Source organism: Cavia porcellus, unplaced genomic scaffold, assembly GCF_034190915.1.
Source record: "Cavia porcellus strain 051 isolate PalLab524CR breed Dunkin Hartley unplaced genomic scaffold, mCavPor4.1 scaffold_22, whole genome shotgun sequence".
In the NCBI taxonomy this organism is placed as follows: Eukaryota; Metazoa; Chordata; class Mammalia; order Rodentia; family Caviidae; genus Cavia; species Cavia porcellus.
The window spans coordinates 18,971,243-18,984,596 of NW_026947505.1; the positions used below are offsets into that span (position 1 = coordinate 18,971,243).

Sequence of the window (13,354 nt, forward strand, 5' to 3'; positions counted from 1 at the left end):
AATTGTTAAGTAAAAGTACAGACGGCATGTGTGTGAACACAGACGTTTGTCATAAAGTCTTCAATTACCCAAAACACAACACTGCTAAGCTCTTATTAGAGAATTGAAGGGTTACTCATAGGGTGCCAGAACCACAGTAATAAACAATAAGAGAGGCACATATTCTAGTATTTTCAGACTTAAAAGTTAAGGGCCAGTTATTCTGGGAGACTCTAGTCATAACTTGCAAAGTTAGTAAGAATTCAGTGTTACACTGGGGATATAGCTTAGTGGCATAAGCGCCTGCCTGGCAAGCACAAGGACTTGAGTTTGAGTCCCAGAACAACAACAACAACAACAACAACAACAACAACAACAAACAACAAAATTAGAAAAATAATTTGCAACTTAATACACATTGTTAAATTCCTATCATCTTGTTTTGAAATCCTATATTGCTGTTGTTTATTTTTGTTATTTTCTTTTTTTATTATTTGTTTGCTTTTTGCTTTTTCTTTTTTCCTCTTTAAAATAAAATAAAGTAAAATAAAAACCTAATTCAGGTCGTGTGTGTTTTGGGTGATGGTGGGGTATCTTATGTTAAATGGACAGCCCTGTCCCCGGAACCCACTGTGTAAATTCCCACTCTGTATTTAGAGGGCTTTCTGGCAGGAATGCTTGCTGCTTCCTTTCTGGAGCTCTGTAGTTAATGCATTCGTTCTCCATAGCACTCAGCAGCCAGAGCTATCAGGCTGTGTTGACATTAGGCCATTTAACAGAAACATGCTATAGAAATGAGTTTTCAGCACCAACGTCCATTATCATAGAACTGGGCTTGAATGACCTTGAATGCTGAAATGGTTTGAGTATACTTTTATCTTGTGGCTTTTTCTAATAGTCAAATTGGTAAGCTTTACAAACGAATGTAGTTTTCTCATCACATTTTCTTATAATAAAATTATTATAGCTTAAAAGTGCAACTGGCTGGAAATTCCTTTATGGTTTTAATAATAAATATCAAAATATATAATTGAAATCTGACCCAAAACATATTTTGCTCTAACCTTTATTTTATATGGAAGAAAATGACTATTAAAATACCAATAATCATGTAGGGACCCCTATTTTGAAATTGATAATCAGAAATCATAATTGACCTAAATTTATGAAGGTAATTGAAATCTACTATTGCCATAATGCATTACTGCAGAAATTATTATAGCAGTGGAGAAATAGATCACAAGTTTGTGAACAAACCGAAGCCTAGTAACATGAAATAACTTATCTCAGGTCCTAGCTAAGAGCAATCATGTGTTCTGCTATGCAATGGAAAGTCTGAAAGACATCTCGCTGATCAGCCATGAGCTTTAGGATGTGACCGTAACCAAGAATAGAAACATCCTGCTTCTGTAAATCTGATTAGGATCTAAAATATCCTGTTATGGGAGAGACATTTTTCCCCCAAAAGTGTATATGGGTAATTTGTTTTATTAATCTGCCATCTGTTGGAATTACCAAAGAAACAAAAACAAAACAAACCAAAGAAATGCATTTCAGCTTAGGAGAAAAGATGAGAACTGGGAAACTGAAGTAAACATCAGTTACTACTCCTATACTGCAGCGCCGCTGTACTTAAACTGTGTTAAAATGTTATACAGAATCTTCATGGTAGCTCCCGATGCCCATGACTGAACATGTTGTCTGGGTTATGTGAACTTTTCAGAGCAGCCGTCGTTGAATGTTTACTATGTCATGGCTGTAAATTACATTTTCAAGAACAGATATAGGGGGCTGGGGATTTAGCTCAGTGGCATAAGTGCCTGCCTTGCAAGCAGGCAGTCGTGAGTTCGATCCCTGGTACCGATAAAAACGAAAAAGACAAAAAAAAAAAAAAAAAAAAGAACAGATATAGGAGATGGATTAATTATGCATGTTTTCAGGAAAAGGGAGTGCCCTGTAACCCCTGCGAACTTGGGTTTGGAAGCTCCATACCTCATATGCTATGGTTAAAATGACATCATAGGAGAAAAGCATTACAAATAAAATTTTTGTTATCCCTTTTGCATGATAAGTATATTTTTGCTCCAGGTTCCTTCATCAGTGTCCACTTGGAGATGAGCACTGCTGTTTGTTTTTCTGGTGATGTTCTGGGTCTCAGATGGAGTACAATGTGGTTTCTAAGTCCCATTGTTCCAGTTGGTCACTGCCTGGCTTTTGTCTGCAATCCAGAGTCCTGGACTGCATAGGTCTTATGCCTTCTAGTGAGAGATACACTACTGAGTCCTCATTCAATTCAAGGGGGTGGGTGGGATTACGGATTTGAAACTTGACAGTTTGCAACCCTAGCAGGGAAAAAAATCTATTGAAGCCCAAAGAACAGAGGTGATGCATTAGCCTATCATACACTCAAGTTAGAGTTTCAGCAAAGTATAGATCTAGCCCTCACATGGCCTCTACAAAATGCTCCTTCCCTCCAAACTGAGGTCCAAAGTGACTGGTGCATGGCACAAGGTCATGCACTTCCATAAATAGTGATCTTGGAATTGAAAATTAGAAATGATTCTCTACCTGCATTCCTAGTCCTTCTCCCTACAATAATATTCTGTTGGGTAAAGTAACTGTATACTTTCCATGTGTATCAAGCCAATAAGATATTGGTTTGCTTGTGTTATGCATTTAAAAGTACCTTTCTGTTTCATCGAGGTAAAGAGTTTTGGGAGTAAGACCTTGGTTTCGGCCAGGTTACCTGGTCTGTCACACTGTGTAGTGCCTTGATCTCTCCATGAGTAAAATAACAATTTTCTAATGAGTTAATGCGTGTGTGTACTTTGAACAGTGTCTGTTACCTAGGAAGGATTTAATTTACTTCCTTAGTTGATTGATATCTTCCTAGACTCTGTTCTGGTAGTGATAGTTTTCGAGTTAGTATTAATATTCATAATGGATTGGTACCCTTTGTTGTTATATGCTCCTTTTGGCTTAAAAAATCTATCTCCATTATTTGTGATGTCATTTCAGGTTCCTACATGGTAGTGGACTCTTCAATTCATGATCCTGGAGAGAAAGCTCGACTTCAGCTGCCTACCATGAAGGAGAATGATACTCACTGTGTTGATTTCAGCTACCTGTTATACAGCCAGAAAGGGCTGAACCCTGGCACATTGAACATCCTTGTTAGGGTGAACAAAGGACCTCTTGCTAATCCAATTTGGAATGTGACTGGATTCACAGGTCGAGACTGGCTTCGGGCTGAGCTAGCAGTGAGCACCTTTTGGCCCAATGAGTATCAGGTAATCATCATTTTTGTTTTATGCTTTGATGTATTAGATCTTGCTGTGAATGGGATACTCAGTAAGGGAGAATTTGTCCCTCTGATCTCCACAAGCTGTATCCTTGGAGAGGGCGTTGACTACACTGGCATACACCCTTTAGAAGTACACCGTTCAGAAAATAGTAGGTTTGGGCCCTAACATTTTTGATTGGCTGGCAGAGCACTACTTATTAACAGACATAGTCCTATGGATTTTTGGGAGAAGAAATAACCTTTTTAATATTTTGACTATAACATTTAGACTGCACTGGCTTACTGATTTATGGAAAATAGCGTGTAAAAGGGGACGAAATGGTGTTTCATTAAGAGGAGATATTTTCATTAAGACCTCATATTTTTGACAATTAACAGGACATAAAAATAAGCAAATCAAAAAAAGACAAGTTGCCTATAATAATTTTGTTTTGTTTTATTCCAAGTAGGTTTAATTGATTATGATTAAAATAGACAATGAATAACATCAATATGTGCTTCATGTTTGTATGTCTGAGTTTATGTGGTTTAACAAAAGAGATCATGTGACATTCAGCCCCTGGAAACTAAATTATTATTTTTTTGTAAAAGCCCATCTTTTGTTAGACCTTGATATTTCAATATTAAAATACTTATTTATAGTTTATTATGCATCCTAATGGAATCCATTCATGTAAAAGCATACTTTGTGATTACCAGTGGTAGTGTATATACAGTAATTATGTAGTTACATTTCTATCATCTTGGTTTGAAATACAGACTCATTCTTGCTTTTTAAAAATGAGCCATTTTTTTTCAGGTTAGACTTGCCCTTCTTTGGCCAAGAGAGAAGAACACTGTTTGTGCCTCTTGCTTTTCCTTCAGGGGATTTCTCTGCATTACCGCCGTCTGTTGTGTCATAGGCATGGCTTCACAGTTAAGGCTTCCAGTTTTGGGTCATGTGTCTATTGTGAGCTCAGTGGATTTTCATCAGGTCCTGGTTGATTCCATGGCTCCTCGGCGGATCTGTGGTTTTCTCCAGTTTGGAGGTGTCCTTCAGGCTTCTTGGCTGCAGCTTCAGGAGGGCTGAATGTATGGGGGGGTGTTGGTTGTGTGTGCCAGGCTGATGGGAGAGCAAGAGCTGCACCCTCAGGGCTCAGGATTTCAGGGGGTGGAGGGCTGTCATCCCGGACTTACCCTGCAAGCCTCATGCAGTCTACTCATTTTTCAAGAATCTGTCATCGGAGCTTAACCCGAGGCTGGGAGGAGGAAGCTCTAATTCAGCAGCATAAAACTGTCAACACCTTCAGCCTGCATAACACAAATGAAAGGCCTGCATAACAGGTTAATCTAACAAAATCCTCACACATGTGGGTTCAGGGTTCGGATCCCTTCTATTGAACCCTGGTTGCTATTTGCTTCCTGTGGAGTTTCCTTTTCTTTAGGGAATCAAACTCTTAGCCCTGTCTTAGAAAGAAAGAGGTAGATTTAGGTAACTAATACACCTTTGCCTGCTTATTTCCCTTCATAACTAAGAAATAAGATGTGTATCATTTTTTCCCTCTCCCTGTAAAGATCTCATGTTGAGTCACAGATACTAATAAAATTTCTGGTGGCACTGGTTATTGCAGTGTTAGTTTAATGTTGACTTATGGTGCCTTGGACTGCATGAATTGTTCTTTGTTTAAGATCATTCTGAGTGACAAATGCTATAGGTCACATGTGCCTGTGATATCCTGAAGTAATGCTTGTGTGAGTTGCAACCTGACCAGGGAGATATTTTTTTTTTGGAAATGTCTTGTCAGAGAGAAAGAAAGAAAGAAACCACTTAAATACATGGATCCTGAGAGTAAATGTGTTACTGTTGAAGAGTATTTCTTCAGTGAGTAGTCTGCTTCTGTGTTTCTTTTCTTTTCCTTTTTTTTTTTTTTTTTTTTTCTGCCAGGAATTGAACTCGTGACCTTGTGTTTGCCAGGCTGGTGCTGTGCTGCTGAGCTATGTGCCTGGCCTAACTTTTATGTATACTTTAACTGACAAAATGTACCCAGTGTGAGCAAACAACATAGTGTTTGTTATTTATGTGCTTAGTGCTCAATAAATTGATCGATCCTTTCATCAGTTCAGTCATTTAGATATCTAATCACACCTGTGCATCAAGCATCACACAGTGTACAGTATATTTATGTAGCTTTCCTGTCACTGGGAAGCCCTGTGAAAAATACATTATTGATGGCTTTCAAAATAAGTATCAAGCTTTGGTGAGTTATGGTCTATAGGGAAAGCCTGTTGCGAGGTGATATAAGTGCTGATAGACTCTGTTTAAATAATGAGAACCTCATCTGATTTCAGCACTAGATAACCGGAGGCCAGTTTTGAAATTCCATTTGAGAAATTTGGAGACTTGATTTCTATTTTTGTGTAAGAAGAGGACCAAGTTGTATCTATGCAGATGCTCATGTCAGACTTGTCTTACAGAGGGGAAAATTTATTATTCAAAATTTCTGTATCTCCAACCAACTTCTATTCAAGTAATTGGTTAAGATTCCAGAATGTTTTCATATAAGGAGATAAAAAATACATTTAATAAAAGAAATTTAAAAACAAGAGGATATTTTCCTAAGGGAAGAAGTGATAATACCATAAAAAATAGATTTAACCATCTCATTTTAAAGAGAACCTCTGATTAGACTTGCCAGGATGAATTATCTTAGATTGTGTATCAACTTAACCATTTCATGAATGCATTGGATTTCAATATTTGGTATTTCACATTTTCTTCAGCTTTCTTTTTGACATAGTTTCTGGAAATGTGTTTGTTTTTCATGGTTGGTCCAACCCATGAATGGATGAAAATGCTGGCTGTGTGGAAGGCAGACTAGTATTTTTTTTTTTTTTTTTCATTCAAAACACTATTAAATTGTAGAATGTCAATGATTATATACTTTTTACAATCAGTTTTTGGACTACAATTATGTTAATATACTATGGTAGAAGAAACTGTTTCTTACCTATGAATTCAAAATAATAGATGTCTTTTCAGCTCAGCATACAAATAATGGAAATTATTATTACTTTTTTTTGTAATGGTTGCAAAATAAATCATGTGTTTTTATAGGCCTTATGCTAGTACCACAGACTCCTAAAGTGCTTGGTTATGTAGAAATAAAAGGAAAAAGTAGAACCTTATAGGGCAGCATCTCAGTATTAGGTTGTAACTGAAAACCCGGGCACCTCTAAGAGTGTAATTTTCTCCACTCTGGAAATCTGACCTGTCTTGTATGCATAAAGCTAAATTCTACTTTGGGATTAAACCCATTAGTTTCTTACTGAACAGTGAGATTGGTACTAAATGAGGCAGACAGACGACATACATAACTTGCAAAACTATTAGTGGAAACCTAATCTACTGTTTTCCATTAACTGGGTGCACGTCATTAATCACAAAAATGATGCGTGGTAAAAACTGCAGGGGTTTGGCCAGAAATTGGAAAGTGATGATGTAACAAAAAGTGCCTTTTTCTTCTCTAAACCACCAAGAAACAAACACTGATCTTATGCAATCCACTTTCTTAGCATTTTCTGTTGGTTTGTTTAGGGGGTAAGAACCGGACAGATATGAGCCTTTTTGGTCTCGTCAGCTCATTAGAGGTTGTACTAGCATGTCTTGCTGTGGGGTTTTGGCAGTGGATTGCTGCACTCTGGGGGATCCTGCTGGCCTGAGGTCTAAGAAGCCTGGGACTTGAACCAAGTGAACGTGTACCTGAATCAAAAACCTCTATGAAATGGAGCTTGAGGCATAGGCACAGGTAGGAAGAGTGCCCGGAGCCACTGCAGTGGGCACGATCAGACGTCACACTCTCTCTGTGTTCCCAGGACCTCATTCGCCTCTGTGGAGCCCCACCTCTCCCAGGAAGGAGCATAGTTATTGTTTCCTGGATGTATTTTTCTTTTCCTTTTTTTTTTTTTTTTAAGTGGTCCTGGAGGTTAAGCCTCAGGATTCCACACTCATCTGCAACCCAGCAGCCCCACTCGCCTTTTTTTTTGGTTTTTATTCAGAGACAATGTCACTAGATGTCCCAGGCTCGGCTCAAACTTGTGATCTCTTCGCCTCAGCCTCCTGGCACGCAGGAACTCCAGGGGTCACCACCACCCCAGCTCCCACATGCATGCCGTCACTTGTTCGGTGATAAGCGTTGTGTGTGGCTCTGGTTCATGACTGCTTTCTGTTTTACTTAGCACATTTCACAGGTAGGGAGGACCCTGTGACACGGTTCTGGTTAATGAGCTAGAAGGACAGTCATTCAGGGCATTAAGGAAAGCTTTATCTATCTGATGAAAAAAGGTGAGAGAAATTGTTGTGTGAGAACGTGGGCTCCTGGTACCATTTTAGGTACCTCGTAATTATGAGGAAGGAAATAGTTGACTGACTGACGGTGAAAGAAGAAAGGGTGGAAGGAGCCTAGGCCATGTTCTTAGGTAAAGCAGAAGAGGATGATGATGATGATGATGATGATGATGATGATGATGATATGATGATAGCACAGATTATGATAACTTCTTTAAGCAGTGTTTAGATTAGGATCTGCTGTGGAGCCCATGTCACCCTACTGTACCATGCCACGTAATTCTTGAGCTGTCAACACACTGCTTCTGGGTGGCACATGTGATGCGTGTGCAGAACTTAGAGCACGTGTGTCTGTTTTAAGAATGAATATTTAAGAATCTCAGATCCAGGAGGGAACAGGGTGCAAACCTGTACACTTGAGAAGGTTAATAGGTTCAGGACTGAAGGGGGTAGAAAGTGTGGGAGCCACGAGGAGGGGTGCCCTCTCCAGGACGCGGGCTGGGTGTCACCCTCACTTGTTCTCATATTGGATCAAAGCCTCAGTCTCCTTTTCTTATTGGTACAATAAGACATTCATCGTGGGAAGTTGGTTCACATGTATCACTCTTCTTCATTTTTTTTTTTTTTTTTTTGTTTTTTGTCCCCTGCTATTCTTGTTCCTCCCTGCACCTTTCAACTCGGTGCCCTTCTCCATGGCAAAAGCTTTATTTCTATTATTTTTTCTATCAGTTCTTTTTCTCCATCTCCTCTTCCTCCTCTTTCTCCCTCTCCCTCAATCTGTAATCCCTCCTCCCCATTGAAAGAGTGCTCTGTCCTTCCCATTAGCAGTTTTCCGGATGTTTCTTACTTTTGCAGATGGACACAGTCGCTGAATGTGTAGTGGGGGTCCAGATTGCTCCCCTGTGTTGCACTTTAGAGATACAGCCTAGCTTTAAAAACTGTGGACTTCGGTCACACCACTGACTCCTGCAGCGAACCACTATTCCATGCGTTTATTTTTGTTAAGGCTATAGTAATTGTCTAACTATGGTCACTGTGGCTCATTTTTACTCAGGCAAAAATTTTACTTTTGTTTTTATAGACTGCTAACCAAGAAGGCTTTTGCTACTACTTTTTAATCTTTGCAATTCTCTTTGCTTCATTTTAAGTTCTCCACATGGGCTTGGGAAGACTCAGGAGCTATTACAGCCACTGTCCTTTTGGTCTTGTTTTTGTTTTAAATTTGCAACCCTGTGAATGTGACTTCTCCCTGCTTTCTGAGAGCGATTTTGGCTTTTATTGCAAACATCTACTCTTGCTTTAACGTTAAACTCCACGTTGGTTCACTGGTGAAGTTTATGGTCTTGTAAACAAACACAAACAAATGAGCACTGAGTTCTGCTGAGTAACAAAATAATAATTGTATGTACATGGCAGACGTCGCCTGTCACTCTTACTCATACCTGTGTTTATTTGTGGTGGCAGAGGCAAGCCATCCTTCACTGTTGGTTTTGAAACATACTTCCATTAAATTAATACAATTTCTACTTGGTTTCTGATTAAAATAACGAGAAATTAAAATAAGGAGAAAGAGGCATTGCTGGTCCAACTCTTCTTAATTTTGATTCATTCACAGATTAAAATATGTATAGATGCTACATAAAGTAATGGAAAAATTACTGGTCCTTTGCTAACCAAACTTGAGTTCAGTTCAGCTTGCAGGATCTGAGTTACTGCAATTCCTATTTCTTGTTTTCCATAGATTGTTATTAATTACTTAGGAAATATATATTTTTACAGAGCAATATAAAAATGTTTCCAAAGACACGAGTATGAGAATCATTTTCTTCTAGCCAGTTTCTGACAAATCCTATACCCTGTATTAAAGCAATATCATATTATATAAGAAAAATACAGTCAGCACTTTCAAATGAACTCTTCAGTTATTTTGTCTGCTGATGTTGATAGTTAAATAGAGTTGCTCTTTAGGGCTTTCCCATGTAATTTAAGTTTATGTTTGACCTCTTTCTCTATTCTCATTTCAGAGATTGATTTTTCTTTATTTTAGTTTGCATGCAGTATATGAACAAAATATTGGTTGCTTAAGGGGAAAAAATGAGTGGCATTGTGTTTTCATCTAAAATCTATCTTTTAGGACAGGGGATATTGCTCAGTGGTAGAAAGCTTGGCTGACAGGAAGCCTTGGGTTTAACCCTGAGCTGGAAAATAATGAAACCCTAAAAATAAAATTTTATTTTTATTTTTGGTGCTCTGATTTTTTTATAAGCACATATTGGAAAAGTAAACATATGAGATCATGTATTCTGGTATAACTATTTTAGTTAAGAGAGTTTAACAGGAAGAATATATGATGAAATAACAGACATATATGTTGTCTATCTCCTTTATATCTTAGATATGATGTGGAATCTACTCTGTTGTATCACAGCTTAGATTATAAAAGAAAGCAAACTTTGGACTATAGCATTGTATAACACATACATTGGTATATTTTAGTGAACACTTTCTACTCGTGAATATTAGCTGTCTTGATTTTCAATTTGAAATTTGTTTTGTTTTGTTTTTGAGACAGCTTTCACTGTGTGGTTCAGGCTGGCCTTGAATTCACTATGTAGCCCAAGCTGGCCTGGAACTCTCAGCAGCCTGTTGAGTGCGGAGTTTACAGGTGTGCCACCATACCTGGCCTACCTGGCCTACCTGGCCTGATTTTCGAAATACGTTCTGTAAACTTTCCATATAAAGCTAGCTGCGACATGGTATTTCTGCATCAAGTTATATATAACTGGTATTATCAAATGAGCATTAGATTCTTAATATTCTTTGAACGAACTTTTAAAAAATCCTTTTGGACTTCTTAGAAGCAATAAATCAATTCTTATTTTATGTTTAAAAATAAGATCATAAATTTCAACCAACAAATAATTCAGTAAAATAAGGAATGAAAAATTTCTAACACTTAGAGGAAAAAGTTTGTTTTAAACACCAATATTTTTAGATGCCAGAGTTTTGCAACAGCACAAATGTAATATTTAGGGAAAGATACAGTGCTTCTGATTTGGCTAGTGATGTAGGTGTACAATAGTGTATGCAATTTAACTCCATAAATATCAGGATGGATTCCTGTGTTAGACTTAGTTGTTATTTATTTTGTTTCCTTGTTTTTCCTTTTTTGTCTATTCCTGTTCTTTTTCTTTTTTGAGAATCATCATAAGGAGAATGATAAACCCATAAGCAAATCACTGCTTGTCGATTGTGTATCTTACATTAGGCATGTGGCATGATGCCTGATAACTAGAAGTAAAAAGCAAAATAGAGGTTCTTTGGCATTTTAGGTAGTTTTGCCCTGATGTTATGTGACCTGAGCTCAGTATCAGTTCACTTGGTTGTGGCTTTTGTGTTTGTAGAGTGACTATGTTGTAGGATGTTTTGAGTTTCAGGCCTTGCAATATGGGATGATGCCAGTTTACTCATTTGCAGGCCTTTTGAGATAACCTAGAACAGATGCTGTGTAATGATCTCCTAGCATTTAAGGTAAGAGGAATAACCCAAGTTCACATATGGAACCTGGATTAGCCCAAGGGCCAGCTCCCACCTTCTCTCCTGAGATCTGTTTTCACTGACTCATTCTTTACCATTCAGAACTATATGTTAAGCAATCTAATCCATGCTAGGGCTCATTCTTTCTTGTGCTATATTAGGTTCCAGATTCCTATTCATCCTGAATTCTACTTTAGAAGTTAGAGCAAGGAAGACAAAGAAACAAAGAGAAAGAAATGGCTGATAAAGTGTTCAGAATGCAAAAGAGACACTTAACAGACAAAATAGTGAAATGATCCTATTACACCAAGCTGCTGTGGGGGAGCAGGTCGAGGAGGTGACCACCAGCTGGACAGCTGGATAAAGGAGAAGACTAGGTGTACAAAATCGGGGAAATGCAGGAGATGTGGGCGGAACCCACCTATGGGAGACCTCAATTCTGGGAGATCGCTGCGGAAAGGAAAAGACAGGGCTCAGTAGGAATGGTTGTCTTTTCCTCCTAGTTATGTGGAGTTTCATGACCAAGGAGAAAGTGACTCCTTTTACGATTTCTATGGTGGAATCCTAGTCATTCATTTGTGGCCTCCACTTCCTTGTTGCTGCTTGCTGTATTTGCATTTCCCATCCTGTCCCATCTTGTTACCAGTCACTGTGCCCTAATTGTTTCCTTTGCCTTAAAACCCTATCATAGATCAGTTATTTTCCTGGGTTGTTAATTTGCTAAAGTTAAGTTCCTAACATCCTATGAATGTTTCCTTTACAGGCAAACCTTAGTCACTATTTGAGCTTCTTCACAATTTACCTTCTGTCAGCCTCTTTGATCTCTTGATTGTGTTTTTTTACAGGCATTCTCTCTTTGGCCAAATTGCATTAATTTTTTGAAAGAAAATTTGAGTTCTTTTTAAATTAAGTATTTGACATGTCTACCTCCGGAAATGCCTGTATTTGTCTTTTTTCCTCTTCATTTTCCTTATGCCTGAAGACTCAAGAGCGTGCCAACTTTTTCCATGAAACCTGTGACCACGAACACCTCAGCTCGGGATGGTGTCCCTGTGCTTGCATCTGTGTAGTGAAAATTGCAAATTTCACCTATTCTATTTTAGAGTTATTTATGTCTTCTACCACTAAACGGATTCTAGATCCTGTTGTAAGAGTCAAAATAGGTGATAAAAGAAACGTAAAATATAGTGCTATATACTTTAGAATGATGAATTAAAAAGAATTCCTCTTCCTAGTGACATTATGTAATCACTGGAAAAGTATGAATTTTTTTTTTAAGATTAAGGGAACCTAAGTGGCTTATTTAAGGTCCTATTGCTACCAGTAGCTTGTCTTCAGTTCAGTCTCCTGTCTGTTTTGACATACTGGTCCCTGTCAACTGTGTAAAATCTTGATTTCACATGCTGAGTGTCAGAAGAAAATTTGGCTTACTCTACATTTTTAGTCATGCTACAAGCTGTAATTATTTTAAGTCCATACAATTTCTCAGAAAATTGCCTTAATAACATTAGATGTTATTTTTTTTGGATTGTTGAAAGCCTTTGCACATTATTTAAGGACTGAATGGATCAAGTGACCTGATGAAGACAACTCTGAACTTTGGTGAACTCCATGCAGTGCACTTTCATAAACAGGTAGTGAGTTTTCCCTACTTGCTTCGTATTGATCTTAATGCAAGGGGAAAAGAAACAGAATATATGAAAACATTTTTCTACTTTTGTTGAGGAAATATAAAATCCAGTAAGGCAGTTCCTCATGTATTGATAATTTCTGACTGTAGGTAACTGTGAAATCGGCTTTGGTTATACTGTATTTGGTTACTTGCTGCTAGATCGGGATTGATTTGTTATGAAAGGTGGCTAGATTTATACTTTTTAAAATTTTTACCAGTCCATGGTTGCGGTACGCAGTGTTATACTCCCTGTGTGAAGTGGCTGCGTGGATATCACACAGCTTAATTCTTTTCTTCCCCCTCCATCCTCTTCCAATTTGAGAAACATATATCCCCCTGATTTGCATTATCTGTCTTTTATTTTGCCCTTTATTTATATTTTGAGTATCTCATATAAGTGGAACTATTTTTGAATTGCATGTAGGCTTGAAAATGCCATAATCAAATAATGGGGAGGAAAAGTCTTTAGCTGGAGATAAAGTCTCTATTTGGCAACCGGAATTCCTATTCAATTAAAGGTCCAAAGCAGCAAAGCAAA

General features: G+C 37.9%; 1 protein-coding gene across 15 annotated transcripts in view; it reads left to right on the forward strand.

The window, feature by feature from the left end:
- Positions 1–13,354, forward strand: part of Ptprk (protein tyrosine phosphatase receptor type K) — a 498,623-nt gene that overhangs the window by 182,391 nt on the left and 302,878 nt on the right. For all 15 annotated transcript variants that reach the window (XM_063232882.1, XM_023564542.2, XM_063232877.1 and 12 more), the window contains exon 3: positions 2,998–3,269. In XM_063232882.1, coding sequence (XP_063088952.1) covers positions 2,998–3,269 — 272 coding nt within the window. The remainder of the gene's footprint in view (positions 1–2,997; positions 3,270–13,354) is intronic.